General features: G+C 41.4%; 2 protein-coding genes across 2 annotated transcripts in view; one reads left to right on the top strand and one right to left on the bottom strand.

Annotated features, from left to right (window-relative positions):
* ST8SIA1 (ST8 alpha-N-acetyl-neuraminide alpha-2,8-sialyltransferase 1) overlaps positions 1-17,284 on the bottom strand; it is a 127,949-nt gene that overhangs the window by 20,641 nt on the left and 90,024 nt on the right. The window lies entirely within an intron of this gene.
* On the top strand, positions 9,945-12,036 carry LOC116231406 (E3 ubiquitin-protein ligase Topors-like). Its single transcript, XM_031597145.2, has 2 exons — positions 9,945-10,151; positions 10,368-12,036. The coding sequence occupies exon 2, from the start codon at positions 10,447-10,449 to the stop codon at positions 11,515-11,517; it is 1,071 nt and encodes a 356-aa protein (XP_031453005.2). The 5' UTR covers positions 9,945-10,151; positions 10,368-10,446; the 3' UTR covers positions 11,518-12,036.

The following is a 17,284-nucleotide window of genomic DNA, read 5'->3' as shown; positions in this document are numbered from 1 at the left end:
TTCAACCTCTTAAGAGTTCTTTTCAAGGAGAAAAGCACAAATGTTTGAATTAAGCAGTTTTCTTCTTAATGATGCCCTGTGCAACATAAACCATAGACTGATGAGAAATAATTTAAAGGAATAAATGCTTTGATAGGTGTTACAATAATAATTGTAGCTAAAACAGGTCTTCTTTCTTTCTTTGTTTCTTTCTTAAGTATACGAGTACCCCAAAAAGTTAAATTATAGCATATGGACCACTGGTAGTCCCAGAGATCATGTCCCATGGCCCACAGCTGGAGTACAAATCTATATTACAGAATGTTGTTTTCTAAAAGTTTTATAATAAAAAAATTGTTCGTAGTCCACAGAAATATGGGGTGAATCTGCAATATTTAAAACGGGGTAAAAGCAATTTACAAAATTCTAAAACCTGTAAAAAATGATCTCTGTTCCTTTCTTTTATTAGCTTCTCCCTCTATATAGCCTCAATTGTCAACACTTCTGCTTATAATCAGGCGAAAAATTGCTTTGGAGCATTTAGATTGGTAGATGCCAGGCAAGAAGCTTAAAAGACAGAAGATGAGAGAAAAAAACATTGACAGTTCAACAGTCAAGGATGTCCCTTCAAGACCTTGGCACAAGAGTCCAAGACATCACTAAAATCCCTGGAAATGAACAAGGAGAATTCAAGCCGGAAGAAGGACTGCAGATGTTGCTAGACCTTGAAGTCACTAATTTATATGGATTTTCAGAATGTACTTTCTGAAGACTTCACTTTCATATAGTGTCAATTCACAGCAACATTTCTCAATAATTCTGGTGGTGTTCAGTTATGCCTGGAAGGACTGGCAGGTGTTTCTCAAAACTTCTATCAGATCATGTTTGAGATGTGTTGACTCACTGCTCAGTAGATCTTTGAAAGTGCCCACCCTTCACTCTGCAACTCATACACGGACACAGGAGGAAGAGCAGGAACACAGCAAGTATATTTGAACTCTGTCCACATCCATGCATTTTCCATTCAAAAGATTTTATGATACGTGAGTAGTTTGTCTGTGTAGTAACCCCAGGGAGTTACTTTCAAGTATTTGCTTAATGTCTTATTCCCTGCATCCTTTCAACCAAATATTTCACCCAGTACCTTCCCTGTTATATCATAATTGTCCTGATTCCTTTGTGCAAAGCCTCTTGAAAATTCAAACAGACTTTATCTAATGGCAATAGCCATAATAGCCTCTTATGTACATATTTCATGATCTGTTCAAAGAACTCTAGAAGTTTTACAATATTGCTGATTCTCCACATGAGCATATCCAGGTGTTTGCTAGTAGTACCTTAAAAAATAGTCTCTACCAATTCGATATCAGGCTTACAGACCTACTTGAACAATTTTAGCTTAAATTGTTTTTAAATATCCGTCCTCTATTTGACATCTCCCCATCTTCAAGTATCAATGCAGTTTTAAGTGAAGAAACACACACTCCTGTTCCTTCCATATTCACAGATGAGTCCAGTCCTGTCAATTATGTTCACATAAATACCTCAGTTTCAGCCTACTGAATCTCCCCAGAGGCACAGGGAATGTCCTCAGTTTCTTCCACAGTAAGTACAGGTGCAAATAATTCATACAGCTTGTCTGCAATGGCCCTGTTTTCTCTGAGCACTTCTTTTATACCTGATGGTTTAATTGGATTTGCTGCTCTACCTGGATGCATATAAGTCCTTGGGGCCTGATTGGAGCTCACTGATGTTAACACAACACCTCTCTCAATTATTTTTCAATGTTCTGGGGAATCTGAAGAAGTCCCACTTGATTGAAAGCCAGCAAATATTGTTCCAATTTTCAAGAAGGGCAAGAAAGAAGACCCTGGTAATTACAGATCTGTCATTCTCACTTCAGGGTCTGGTAAAAAATATGGAGAAAACTATTCTGGAAGTTACTGAAAAGCACCTGAAAGACAATGCAGTCATTGGTCACAGCCAACATAGGTTCATGAGGGGAAGGTTCTGTTTAACTAATTTAATTTCCTTTTATGACGAGGTCACCTATCTAATTGATCGAGGAAGTCAGTGGATGTTATCTTTTGGATTTCTGTAAAGCTTTTGATACTGTTTCTCACAGTATTCTTCTGAACAAAACATCCAGCATACGGCTAGACATAATGAGATGGGTGAACAGTTGGATGATGGGTCAAACCCCAAGGATTACAGTAAAGGGAGTTACATCAGGCTGGCAGCCAGTTATTAGCAGAGTTTCCCAGGGCTCCATTTTAGGGACAGTTCTTTTTAATGTTTTCATAAATGACTTGGATGTAGGACTAGAAGGTGTACTGAGCAAGTTTGCTGATGATACTAAATCAGGAAGAGCTGCTGACTCTGTTCAAGGTGGAGAGATTTTGCAGACAAATCTAGACAAACTATAAAGTTGAGCAATCACCAATCACATGAAGTTAAACAAAAGTGTCAGATTCTGCACTTGATAAGGGGAAATCCTGGCTATATTTACAGTCTAGAGAATGAGATGCTGGAGTGAAGCTTCCCAGAAAGTGATCGGGGGGTCTTGGTCAATAGCAAATTGAACATGAATCAATAGTGTGCCCAGGCAGCCAGGAAGGTCAACCCTATCTTGGGATGCATTAAGCACGGCATTACTAAAAGACTGAAGGAAGTGACTGTCCCACTCTACACTGCACTGGTGTGTCCTCACCTCTAGTACTGTCTGCAGTTTGGGACACCACAGTACAAAAAGGACATAAAGCTAATAGAGAGTGTCCAAAGGATGGTGAAGAGTCTAGAGGGGAAAATATATGAGGAGCAGTTGAAGTCCTTGTTTTGTTCAGCCTAGAGAAGAGGAGACTGAGGGGAGACCTCATCATGGCCTACTGTTTCTTCACAAGGAGAAGAGGATGGTCAGGAGTTGATTTTCTCTCTTTGGTGAACAACAATAGAACCCGAGGGAACAGCACGAAGCTGTGCCAGGGAAGGCCAGATATAAGGAAAGTGTTCTTCACTGGGAGGGTGGCCAGGCACTGGAACAGGCTCCACAGGGCAGTGGTCACACTCCTGAGCTGCCAGACTTCAAGAAGCATCTGGACAGTACTCTCAGATGGTCTGATTCTTGGGTGGTTCTGTGTGGAGCCAGAAATTGGACTTGATGATCCTTATGGGACTCTTCCAACACAGGATATTCTATGATTCTATAATCAATTGAGCATACACACATTATATCATATTATTGGAAATTTTTTCTGTCTGCCACACACACACATACACACACATTTGACATTAAATCAGCCAGAAACTATAATGATTTCATTTCCCTTTGTTTGGAAACAACTTCACCTTTTGGTAGGACATTTATCTGTTTCCAGTAATTTTTCCTTTCTCTGTTTTACCTTTTCTTAAGGCTTGACAGATCCTAACAGTGTGCTTCCAGTATGGTACCCATAAGAAAGTCCACAATTTTAAGTGTATTATCCAGATATATTTCCAAGATGCATGGTATTTAATACTGAGAATTCTGCTTAAATTCCTTTTCAACATGATTAAACTGCTAAGGTTTCTCTTCAAGTCGTAGTACAGCCTGTACTCAATGTAAATTGCTGTGACTAGAACACTTGCAACAACAACAGAAATGCAGTACATATAGCTGAAACATGCTGGAGTTTTTGCAAATCTCTTCAACTGTTTTCGTATTTTTGAAAGTGCTAGAATTCCTTCAACCTTTTCTCCTCATTAACTTCATTCAAATGAGATACAGAGTCTTTTCTTTTAAGGTAGCAGGAAATAAATTCTGTTTCCTAGGACTAGGGTAATACTTCTGTAAGACAGTGCTTGTCCCTTAGAACTGTATTTACTTGTGGAGAAAAGTGGAGCAAGACACTCAACTCACTATTACTCATAGTTTTCAAAAGCCAGAGAGGTATCAGTGGCATTGATACTATCTAATACATGAGTAGCTTTGTAAATGCAGTGTGTATTCTTTTGTCTCACATCTGTAAGCGATATGCCTTTTGTTTAACATAACTCAGAGTTTGTACTGCCTTCTTATATTCTTAAACACCACGCAAGAAAACTCTGCATGCCCCATTCTTGGTGATTAGGACTACTACTACTAGATGACAGATAGATATTTCAGTCCTTTCCAACAGAAAAAGGAACAGAACTTGGACCTAATACTTCAGTGACTAACTTCAGTGAATGAGGTGACTGTTTGCCTCTCACATAAAATAGGACAATCTTCCTTAGGCAGTTTTCTGAATCAAGCTATATGTCATTCAGCTGAAATTACTCAGCCTGATTTTGTAGATTGCCTGTGGAGAACTTAAACTATATTATCTGAAAGTTTTAGTCAGAAAAAAGTAGGAGGAAAAAAAAAAAAAAAAAGGCTGACAGCCCCAGTTTTGTTTCTTTTAATTTGATTCAGATCTTCTCACCAATTCCAAAAATCAGAGGGTTGGAGCACCTCTCCTATGAAGAAAGGCTCTGGGGAAACCTCATTGTAGCTTTCCAATACTTGAAGGGAGCATATAAACAGGAGAGGGAACAGCTGTTTACAAGGGTGAATAGTGATACGACAATGGGGAATGGTTTTAAGCTGAGACAGGGGAGGTCTACATTAGATATTAGGAGGAAGTTTTTCACACAGAGGGTGGTGACACACTGGAACAGGTTGCCCAAGGAAGTTGTGGATGCCCCATCCCTGGAGGCATTCAAGGCCAGGCTGGATGTGGCTCTGGGCAGCCTGGTCTGGTGGTTGGTGACCCTGCACATAGCAGGGGGTTGAAACTAAATGATCATTATAGTCCTATTGCACCTGGGCCATTCTATGATTCAATAATTCCCTTCATGAAGTTATCAAAACAGTGCCATGACAGGAATTAGACTGAAGGGACCCACTGGCACCATATGGGTTACAGAGGAGAAAGTAAGCACCTTCCCAACAAGTGTTATATGTGAAATCACATATGTGGTTTTTATGTCCTCCTTTGAGCTAGCTTTTCTCTCTGAAACCCAGGGAGCATTGGCTGCTGTACATGTTCGCATTCAAATGATTAAGGAGAAAAGTTCGACTTTCTACAAAATTAAGGTGATTCTTTTCGGACTCAGGCAGCACAAAGACAAAGCTCCTTTCCTTTAATGCTGAGAGTAATTAATACTGAATTACAATAGAAATTCTACCCAAGGACTTTTGATGATCACTAAATGACTTCCACATGCTTTATGCGATTACAATAAACACAATAAACAAAGATGTAAACAATGATTAAGCCCTCATTTTAAAGCATTACTCTATAATCAAGCAAAAACAAAAGCTATTCATTAATGGTTTGCCTCCATGAAGCAGCAGTAACACAATATATGAAAAACCTTTAGGTTTGGACCTGACAACCAGGCTATTTTGGAGTGAAGAAGAAGGTATGGTCTGGGATCCACATGCAGTACAGAGACACGAAGATAAGATACCATAATGGCATCCATTTGATAAGGCCACAGCATTTTTCAGATAAGGCTAGACTGTAGGTTTAAAAGTAGCTTTAAAAGTCAGATGTGACAGTGGCTCTGAAGAATATGGGGTTAGCCATAATTCATGTGGGAAAAAGGACAGCCACGGCCATAAATCCCACCTCAAGGAATGGTGAAAATGCGGTTACATTCTTCAAAGGTGAAAACCATCCGCCAGTTACTAGATCTTTATATCCCTAGAAGCTCAGTAAGATACTCTCAAAGGAGCCAAAGAAACAGAACTGATGGAATTTAGCCTTTTGTTTTACTGTTATCTGTCAGAATACCTTGTATGCTAATGAGAAGAACTTGGGAGCTATTGCTGAAGCTCTCTTTACCTAGATAATGACTTGAAGAACTAATACACTTTTCAACAAGCAACTTATTTTGTCTGAATTTGCCTCAAGGCCAAATTTCCCCTCTCTGATTGCTACTACTCTAATAAGTTACATTATGCAGTGTTGCTCTGCCTTGTCAAACTGGTCAGGAAACTAATGCGTTACAGCAATCTAGCACTTTGCTTGTAATATCAACAACTTCTCCTCAAACTGGTTTTGCTTGTTAGAAAAATCAGAACATTTCTTCCACCTTCCCCTACATCTGCATTTCTTTTTTTCAAAAGAACAACCTGAGGAATATCACATTTGGAAAGATTTCTCTACTTTGAAAAAAATCTCAGAAAGGTAGGAGTATTAGGATGCTTTTTGATGCTTTAAATTGACACAATTTCTCAGATTTCAATGGATATACACTGATTTTTATTATAGATTTCTTTATGATATCATATGACAGATATTTAACGTTTCAAAAACTACCAGTACATTGCATTATTCAAGAAGCATGCTGTAAACATTCAACTGAAAACAATGATAATATCTGGATACACGAGGGTATGGAGACAATTCATTTAGCATAATCGCTTGCATTCTTAAGCCTTGGTTGTTTAATGTACCAGGAGAAAAGAGGGATGGCAGCAACCATATTCAAGCATGAAGTGACAAGAAACATGACAGCACGCTGCATGAATGCTCTGACAGAAAGGTACTCAGTTCCAGCAGCTATACCCAGTTCCATTTTCTGCTCAACAGATCTAGGAGTATGGATTCAAAAGCAGAAACACTTTGCTCTAGGGCATAATAATTTGTCTAATGAATTGCTGCCTAGAAAGCAGTTGGAAAAAATAATTCAGGCAATACATGTCAGCTAGTCTTCAGGTTATTCTTCTCAGAATCAAGAAGTACTAGAGGTATGTGTAAGGCATATGTCTGACCTAGTTCAGCTACAGTATACTAACCACCATGTCTCTTGGGATAGCCCAGCAGAGGTATCTCTTTCAGCATGATCTAGCTGAAATTGTTTGTGTACAACTCCTTTGGATGTAGTAACACGTACAAATTTCCCCAGCACCCAGGGAACAAGGGCTGAGGAACAAAGGAGTGGAGGAATCACCTGGGTATACAGTTTCTGCTGTATATGGGACAGTGATCTGCTGAGGACATTCTGCAGAGCTGAGATGCCAGTGAGGAACAGGAGTTTGTTGGAGTGGATGTCCATTTGTCAGCACTTTAAGAGATGCCGGCTTCAGAAGGCTCAATAGACACTTCCAATAGCCCTGAAATGTTTTCTGATATCTTGTAATGACCTTAAAACCTGTAATAAATAACCAAATGCTACAGCTGTCAGATGCTACAGAAGAAGCATAAGAAATCAAGGCTGCTGCCAGTGTCTTATTGCCTCTAACCTAAGATGATATTTGCTATACAAAAAATTATTTGCTATACATGCTTACAGATGATCTTAAAAAGACTCTTGTAGCTTGCATGTCAAAATCTATGAGCAAACCCACTATTCACAATAGAGACACAGAAAAAAAAAATTGCTCAGTATAGACGGAGCAATCAGTTTTCTCTCAACACTTTGCTTAGATTTTTCTCCTTTAAGATTCAGGACATTCAAACTCTACTTCTCAAATACCACAAAAATGGCTCAGGTATCTCAGTTTACAAGAGTTGATGCACACCTTTGGTTTGGTGCAGCTCCATACCACTGTACCCCTTCAAGACACTGAAAGATAAATATAGATGAAACTGAGTGCAGCAATACCACCTTAACCATCTCATTCTTGTTCTAAACATTCACATATCCAAAAGAACACCAGGAATTTGTGCAAATCTTGTAAGGGGACAGTTTTGTACAGTCACATCTAAAAACTTCTGGGGATGTACTGCTCTAAGAGTGTTGAGAAATTCATTGTCTCTGTTAAATTAAAAATGACCCCAAAGCAAGAAAAAGTACTGGATTCCTGATTGTTCACATAGCTTAGAGATGTTAGCTCTATTCCAGATACTCCAGCTAGTTCTCTCCAAGACAAACACACTGCTGAGCTGATGATCCTGTAAATCAGCCTGTGCACTGTACTGCTTGGTACTGGAATCATGGATTAGTCCTTAGTCCTCTTTTATTTACCAGTGTAGCTCCATCTCTAAGGCACTTCAAATAAGAGAAACACACCAGTGCAGAGCAATAGAAATGAGAAAAAAGCCATAATTTGTCACTGTCACAGGGCCGGGATTACAACTGGGAGTTTCCTGCAGCACAGAGAGGCAGCCAGAGGACTTGTCTTTAGTTGCTGTAACTTCGCTAGCCAGGAACAACCAGTGTGGGTCTTAGTGATGCCTAAAAAAGCCAGTACAGGGTGTGATGGAGGAATAAAAAATAAATATGTTGCTGCTGTAAATCCTTATGCTGGTAAAAGGTTTGTGATCGTGTGTGGGTACCGCACATAAACAGACTTTCTGAGGCAGCCAAATGCTGTGCACCACTTTGCTTTCCTGCCAGGTTCACAGCTGAAATTGGGAGTAAAATTTATACTCCAGATAATGCCTGCAGGAAACAAACAGGAGAATGTCACTAAAGGCTGAGGAAAGGGCAGAGCCCATGGGAGTAAAATTTATACTCCAGATAATGCCTGCAGGAAACAAACAGGAGAATGTCACTAAAGGCTGAGGAAAGGGCAGAGCCCAGTCCCATTCAAGCTGGAAGGACGGTGGGCAGGACAGAAAATATCACAGCAAAATATTCCCCACTGCAACAGAAGGGGACAGAATACTGTATAATATATCATTTATAACACAGTCTGTGCACTGTCGAGAGTTTTATGTTTTACTTTTACATTTATGCTGAGTAAAACTCCGCATGTTTTCACATGCTTACAAATTTCCATATGCGTACATTCTCTGACCTAAAATATCGTGTTTGTTTTCTTCCTGCATTTCATTTCCTTTGGGAAACTTCCTGCAAGATTCAAGTAATCACCACCTGGTTTGCTGCCCTGAATCATCCTGTTTTCTTCCACAACATTCTGCAATTTCATGGCATGCTTTATTTTGTGATATGTATATACATGATAGACCAGGAGCCCCAAACCTTCATATGGAAAGCTCACTATAAATATTCTCTGTTGTGTTTGAAAACTAATAATGACAACAGAATTGTAGGATCGCAACATTCAAACTCCTGGAAAAAAAAAAAAAGTTATTGCCAGTTTTTATCTTCAAAATATACAGTGATATTTCATAAAACTTCCAGGGGACTTAACATCTTAATTTGCATTAAAAAGGTCCCTATTTACATTTCTCTAACATCAGCCTTGAGAACTTACAGTTAACCCAAAACTTAAAAAGAAATCCAGTAGCTAAGAGTAGCTTATCACATACATTACTGGAACAACTCCCTCTTGCATTTACTTTCAGGAAAATACTGATATTTCAGTTCCATAATAATTCTAAGCATTCAACCTGTTATTTACATTATTTACATATTTGAAAAAAGTGTGTCACAGTCGTTAGTGAAGTATAAATTAGACAGATAAGACTAGATACAAATTCACTGTCATTTTCAGTATAGGTTGAAGGGACCTCTACAGAGACCACCACACTCAACTTCCCTGCCTAAAACAGGTTCTCCACAGTAGGTTTCAAAGGACGGTGGTCAGCTGGGCTCTGAATATCTCCAGAGAAGGAAACACCACAAACCCACAACCTCTCTGGGCAGCCAGTCCTACTGTTCTGTTACCCTCAAAGGAAAGAACATTTTCCTCAGGTTCCAATGGAACTTCTCATGTTCCAATTTCTCCCCACTGCCCCTTGCTCTGTCACTGGGAATTGCTGAAAAAAGTCTGGCCACACCCACTTTACTATCTTCCATTAGGTATTTATAAGCATTAATAAGATCTCCCCCTCAGTCTTCTCTGTGCTGAAGAGTCTCAGGCCTTTTATCCTTTCCTCATGTGAGCAATGTTCCATGTGCAGAAACATGAATACAAAATGCAGCTCCCCACGTGCAGACACATGAGTGCAGTGCTGCTGGGGGAAGTGCTGTGGTGGCACAAGGACTGCAGTGACATCACTGAGCAACAGGCTGTGATGCCACCGAGCTTTGGGCGCTGGCAGGGCCTGGCCCAGTCACTCTCGTGCCTGGACTCCTGCCGAGCGAGTGCGTGCGGCTTGGAGGTGGAGCGAGGATTTTAATTGTGTGTTTGGCTGTGCTTTGGGGACTGCTGGCAGCTGCTCTCAGTGCCCATACGTACAGCCACCACCTGTAATCCCCTGGCCTGCCTGGCTCAGGCAGCCGGGGCCCCACGGGGTGCACGTGCAGCAGCACAGGTGAGCTGGGTGGGGACACGTCCCCCAGGGTGGCCATGGGGTGAGCTCTGAGCTGGGGGAACTGCCAGAGCCAGGGCTGCAGTCCCACCCTGTGAGGGTGTGGGGCATAGGGAAGCACAGGTGTGGGGTCTGGAGGGTTTCCTGCTGAGGGAGCAGGACGTTTCTTCTGTCTCTCCCTAGGACAGGGAATGACCATGGCCTCTCTCTCTCTTGCAGTGCACAAACTTCACTGCTGAGGCGCTGGTGAGGGAGAGCGGCTCATCTTCACTCCCCATCAGGCCACAGCGTGAAGACCATGGCAGCAGAGGAGGCGTGGACATGTCCCATCTGCCGTGACGTGCGAAAGGATATTGCCTACGCAGTGCCGTGCCGTCACGAGTTCTGCCTCGGCTGCATCCTGCGGTGGGCCAAGCAGAAAGAGACCTGCCCGCTCTGCAGGAGGATAATGACAGTGGTCAAGGTTGCTGAGTGGGATGACGACAACGACCTGGATTTCATCATCCGTCCCCCAGCACCACCAGTTCCTGCCTCCTTCCAGGCAGGCATCGCCCACATCTACAGCCCCCAGCACGATGCGCCATCCCCTCCACCCTTTCTGCTGCTGCCGGAGGAGCAGGAGGATGTGGAGGCAGAGGAAAGGCCTATGGTGGGCGGTCTCCTGATGGAGGTGTGGGCAGCCCTGTTCAGGCAGCACCAGGAGATGCTCGACCCTGTGCTGCCATGGCTGCGCCAGGAGCTGCGAAACATCTTCGGAGTGCAGTGGTGGGAGGCAATGGCGGTGCAGAACCTCATCCTGAACGCCCTGTGTCACATCGGGCTGGACCGCGAGGCCCTGATCCAGCTGCTGCGGCCTGCCCTGGGGGACAGAGCGGAGACACTCATCCAGGGCCTTGTGGACGCCCTCGTGAGCCAGTGGGGCGAGGAGGCACACGGGCAGCGCGGCCTCCAGGGCGTCCACGTGTCCGGAGGGCAGGAGGAGGGCCCTGCGGCCAGGGGGCAGGAGGACAGCGTGGTGGCCGGCCCTGGCCCCGCAGTCTCCCCACCAGGGACTGTTACATCGAGGCCTGCACCCAACGGACCCAACAGCAGCGCCGAATGGCCCGACAGAGTGGAGCAGCCCAGCACGCCACAGGCTGTCGTTCCTGGGGATCTCAGTCACACCCCTGCTGCACACATCCCCAGGGAACTCGAGGAGCCCCACGAGGAGACGGAGCAGGCGGCAGCAGCAGGCCCCTCTGCCCAGGGCAGCAGCCCCTCCGCTCCTGGCCACTCGCCTGCGAGGGCCCGGCAGCCCCGTAAGAGGATGGCTGGCAGTGATCTGGACCCACCGCAGCCCTGCAAGAAGCCGCCCCCTCGAAAGCACTAGCAGGGATTGCACTTCTCTTTAATCAAAAAATAAAGTGGGAAAAAAAAAAGATGACACAGAGCCTCAGGATTTTATGGGTTGGCAGGGACCTCTACAGAGATCATCACGTCCAATCCCACCCTTGTCCTACAGTAGGTTTCACTGAAAGATGTCCAGGCAAGTTCTGGGTATCTCCAGGGAAGGAGACATCACTCCCCACAACCTCTCTGGACAGCCTCTTCCGTTGTTCTGTAATCCACACATTAAAAAGTTTTTCCTTGTGTTCAGATAGAACTTCCCACATTCCATTTTGTGCACATTGCCCCTTGTTCTCTCACTGGGAACCACAGAATGAAGACTGGCCACACCCACTTGACTCTCTTCCATTGCCTATTTATAAGCAGTAACAAGATTCCCCCTCAGTCTTCTCAGTGCTGAGGAGTCCCGGGTCCCTTATCCTTTCCTCATGTGAGCGATGAGGATGTCCACGTGCAGACATATGAATGCAAAGTTCTCCACACAGTGATTCTCCCAAGAATCACTATGCTTTTTCAGATCAGAAATTTTTAAAAGAACAACTGCTAGCAAATAAGGGGGGGGGGGGGGGGAAGGGAAAAAAAGGGAGGCAGGGAATAGAAAGAAGGTATTAGTGTAGTACACTCTTCGTTTAACTAATTATGGAGAAGTTAAGCTTTTAATACATCCCAGGCCAGATGGTAACAAACTGTCATGAAAAGCAGATTTAAAAAAATTTCCTCAGAAAGACAGTGGTTGAACTTAATACAAAAGCAGTTTGAGCAAGTTGCTTTGCTATCCAAATAAAACAGAACTAATTTCAATCATTCAGCTTTATCTCAAAAGCTACAGATGTTATGGATACTCAATCTTTAAGACTGAACTTATCTAACTTAGAAAGGGAGATTCATGTGGGAAAGATACTTTTCATTTACTTTTATAGACAAGGGAATTTGCTGGTATAAAATGTAAAGACAAAATTAGGTGGGCTTAGCTAGCAACAAATCCACAATGCATTTACTGACTAAAAACTAAAAGTTCTACCCAAAAAAGTTGTATAGAAATCACAATTCCTTGTTTTGACAGCTATTCTCTTTTTACTTTTTATTCCTGTTCCTGTTGAGAAGCATGGAAGATAGGGAGGGAGCTGGGTTCTCTTACATCTTGCACATCATAAGTTCAGTTTCTTATTAGGGATTTTGCTTACTTCTCATTTCGATGTTTCTGGGCAATGGATCAGAGCTTAGCTGAAATGTACTATGCTTCTTTCAGACTACTAGAAGAGGATAAAAACATTGCCAACATTTTTAAATTAGTCTCCATGTGCTGGAGATTGCATGATGCTTTCCTCAAAGGATTTTTCTATTTTCTACTGTGTTGAAGCGCTGAAAGAAACTAATGGGATATGACAGGATACATGATTTGAAAGGCAGGATTAAGCCCATATGAATGCCATCTGCACTTGGTACTAAATCTGGATGAGTAACATCACAGCAGAAAAAACCTGACGATCTTGGAGGCTAGCTTAAGTGACAAACACAAAGGAAAGATTTCATTGTGAATGTTGCGTTCAGAGGTACAAAAAGGGATGAATGATCATTCTTGGTAAAAATACTTCTGGTGGATACTTCCCATAACACTATTTCCCTTCATGTTATTCTTCAAGATATTTCTGTCCAGATGCTCAGTTATCCTCGTCAGCACAAAATACCGTTCCCACTTTCTACTCCAGTTTTCAGCTGCTGCTACTTCTTTTCTAATGTTGGAAGAATTGCATAGATCTGGGTACCCTGCCTGTGCTTTCCTCTTCTTTAATATACATCCACATGGTTCTTGTATATTCAATTAATAAATACTTCAGTGTCCAATTTTATAAAAAGCTTTTTCTTATTTAAACTTTATATTGAGAAAAATACTGCACAGTTTTGTCTCTTGAAAATTATATATTAATTCCTGGACAAACAAGGGATGAAGTAGGAAAAGTTGAAGTAGAATACATGTTCCTTTAAGGCAATGTGGTCAAGGACAGTTTCAATAGAGAAAAAAGAAAAATAGTAGTAAGGAAAGAAGACCATACAAGAGCACAGATTTGACTGACAAATGAGAAGGGAGGCAGTGAAGAGAACCAAAACTGGTTAGTCACACTGCTGAAGAAGTATGCAGGCGAGTGCTTATTCCAGCAGGGTTGCCTGATGGAGGAAATCCTAAATTGGGATGATAAGAATAAAGGAAGATAGAAAATCCAAACACATTTAGACACAAACTTGACAAAGTAAACACAGAGATAATGACAGTAGGCAAACCTTGTGGTCATACTGATTGATGGGCAATGAGGAAACTGTAGTGCTATTTCCAGAAAGATCAACCTGAGCTTTGAATCCCTAGACACACGGCTAGCGGGAGTGAAGTAGGTATTGCCACACACACTGAAAGGATATGCACAGGAAGAGAAGCAGGGTAAACAAACCAGGGGCTGACAGAAAAGGGTTTTAAAGGGGCCAGTCATTGTACTTGTATGGATTCACTACTGGATTAACCTGCAAAGAGGAAAGCAGCAGCCATAGCCCTCAGCCTAGGCTGAGACCATGTGTCTTCAGCTGGGTTCCAGGGGCTGGGAAGGATGAGACGTGTTGCTGGAGGACACATCTGCATCTAACAACCCTTAACAGGGCAAATATTTTTCTCATCTCGGAAATAAAAGAATAAAATGTTCTGAAACATTTTTAATCAAGCCAAGAAAAATGCTCTGTTTGGATTTGTTACCCTCCGTGTCATGCTTATCTATAGGTGTATCTTCAATACATCCCAGAGAGTGATGATATTACACAATACAAAACATTTCCTGGCCTGAGATGCCCTGACCGCCTTCCTTTTTCATGTTTATACTTGAATCTTTTCTTTTTCTATGTTTGTTTTTGGACTTCTAGCTATCTTTGTTGTAGACCATTTAGAAAACTCAAAATTAACTAATTTGTTTATTGGATAAACTACCAGTTGCTTGATAAGAACTGCAATTAGTTTTGAAAGGAAACTGTGGAAATGCAATAAATTACATTTTTCAAGAAATTAATTACTCTTCTGAAAAACATACCTCAATGCTACCCAAAAGTTGCAGTCCCAACACCAAGGCCTGAGCTTTTTATAATCAAAAACAGAAGATTTGGATCTCAATCCTACTTTCTTCACAATGAAGGGTGATAATAATGCAGGTTCTGGAAATCCTTTAAAGAAAGCTACGTTCAAAATTATGCTCATTATATATTAATGCTTTACAACAGTTATGAGAAAGACACATCCACCGTAAATGATAAACACAACTTCAGAACTCTCATTAAAAAAAAAAAAATCAAGCCTTCATTTTTTGTCCTTCCTCAGTCACCTTCTCAAAATTATGAACACTGTATTGAAAGAAAATGCACATCTCAGAGAGAGCTCAGAGAAAGACAGAGAAAGCTGTAATGAGATCACAGAAAATGGTCAGAGGCAGACATTAAAATGACTATAGAAACCAACAGATTGCAAACAGAGATGTATGGAAACATAATTTAAAATAACGAAAAAATATAATTTACCACACTTCTAAAATGTGACACAGAAGAAAAGAAACAATAATGTCTCTCAAATGGAAGGATCTGATCTCACGCTCAGAGATGCTAAAGAAAAATTCCCGTTGCCTTCATCACAGAGGAACAACAGCATAAACCAAATACATGATAACGATTCTGTGGGAAGTGAGGTTGTCATCACCTGATGAAAGTGGACCTACTATCTAGCTGCATCATTGTCACACCAAGAAATTCACTGAGATTAAGTTATCTAAATCTTAAAAAAGATTAATTCAATATTACCCTGATATATATCCCAGGTGAATGTACTTTTGAGAAGATCTATATCAGCTTATGTTGAGAGATGGCATTTATCCTCGTAAATTTAAGGGATGATGGATGGGTAGATTATGCATTAACAGTGCAGTATGAGCATGTTATGACAAGTAATCTTCTTGCCAGCAAAGAATAATTCCTTATCTAGTGCCAGAATCTTACACCAAATGAGCTGGATAGACAACAATATTATTAAAAAGGACAAAAAGTCTGTCAGTGCAAACGCTGACCACATACAAATCCCTGTACTGTGCCTAAATTGCTGAGATCGGGCCTAATACTGAAAGACATCATGTATCTGACACAGTGTTGTGGTCAGCAGGTGGCTGAGCACCACACAGTCATTCACTCCCCCACTTCCACATCAGATGGGGAAGAGAATCAAGAAAAAAGTAGAACTTATGGGTTGAGATAAACATATTTACTAATATAGAGAAAAGGGGAAAGATAATAATTATGACAGAGGTATATATATATATATATATATAACACACATATATATAAATGTATATATAACAAGTGATGCACAAGCAATTGCTCACTGCCCCCCAACTGATGGCCAGCTAGCCCCAGAGCAGCAGAAGAGAGCAAGATGAACTCCTACCCCTTCAAAACTCCTTCCATATTATGTCATATAATATGGAATATCTCTTTGGTTAATTTATGTCAGCTATCCTAATTCTGTTCCCTCCCAGCTCCTTGGCCCCTTCACTGTGAACGGTCTTGGCTCTGTGCAACTTTGCTTAGCAGGCAACTATAAACATTGCTGTATTATCAACATTGTTCTTCTCCTAGAACCAAAAAATAGCATACCAGACACTTTGAAGAAGTGTGGAAGGAATTAATGCCAGCTGAAACTAAGACATACAGCTACCATATACTAATATGGGATTAGAGAAGTTTGCTGTATCAGAAAAACAACAGACCCAGCTCCCTCTGCCTGAATAACACTGCTGATGTCATGTCTGATTTCAGTGGAGTCACTACAGAATTTCATTTAAGTAGAGCACAATTAGTCCATCAGCACAGTTTTAAAACATGGACAATTGTCAGACGAAGTAGGAAAGGGAGTCTCTGGGACCTTATCCAAACCTTTTGGAGTTGATGACAGTCTGTCAGACATGCAAAGAATCAGTCAGTAGCCCTGAAGAACAGCCATTTAAAAATCTCCTTCACCGCTAACCACTTGGATGAAGAAATTAACATGGAAAGGAATGTGTGTGAAGATTAACTGTTGGGCACAAAGTGACAGGAATGATGAAAATAAACAATTCCACCATGAGTGCAGTGAAGACACTGCTGCTGCAATCATGAATAAAAACAAAGCCCCATCAGCACAGTCTGAAAGCCTGCTTTTACAGCACCAGCACAGGTGGTCACAAATAAGGTATAATAGCATCACGCTGCTTTTAACTCCCTCAGGCAAGGTCTTGTACAGCAGATGGCCCATCCTTTTGTTGTTGTTGTGTTTTTTTTTCTTCATTCTTAATGCATCACTTGATCTGCTTAACACTGTCCTCACTGTGCAAAAAAAAAAAAAAAGAATTGTACAAAATTATCTGTACCTTAGAGCACTTTGAACATGTTGTGAAATGAGGCAGCTACAAAGACTAACATAACCTAGCACATGCAGGTTATTTAAACTGCTAATCACACCTTTGCTGCAAAGCTGGGGTTGTCATATAATGAGATAAGCAGAAGGCAGAGAAAAAAAAAAAGATGTAAAGGTTGCATCGACCACCTAAAAGAGACTGAGTCCAGAAACAGAGAAAAGACGTTTTGTGAGATGTGGTGTAAAAGCAGAGTCAGAAAATTCCCAATAAAACATCAAGATAACAGTGATGTGGAAATCAGTTATATAAAAGTAGCTGTATGTGAATCACAAGGGAGTC

Source organism: Phasianus colchicus, chromosome 1, assembly GCF_987193195.1.
Source record: "Phasianus colchicus chromosome 1, bPhaCol1.hap1.1, whole genome shotgun sequence".
Classification (NCBI taxonomy): domain Eukaryota; kingdom Metazoa; phylum Chordata; class Aves; order Galliformes; family Phasianidae; genus Phasianus; species Phasianus colchicus.
The sequence above is the reverse complement of the archived record's forward strand: the minus strand, read 5'-3'. Positions and strand labels throughout refer to the sequence as shown.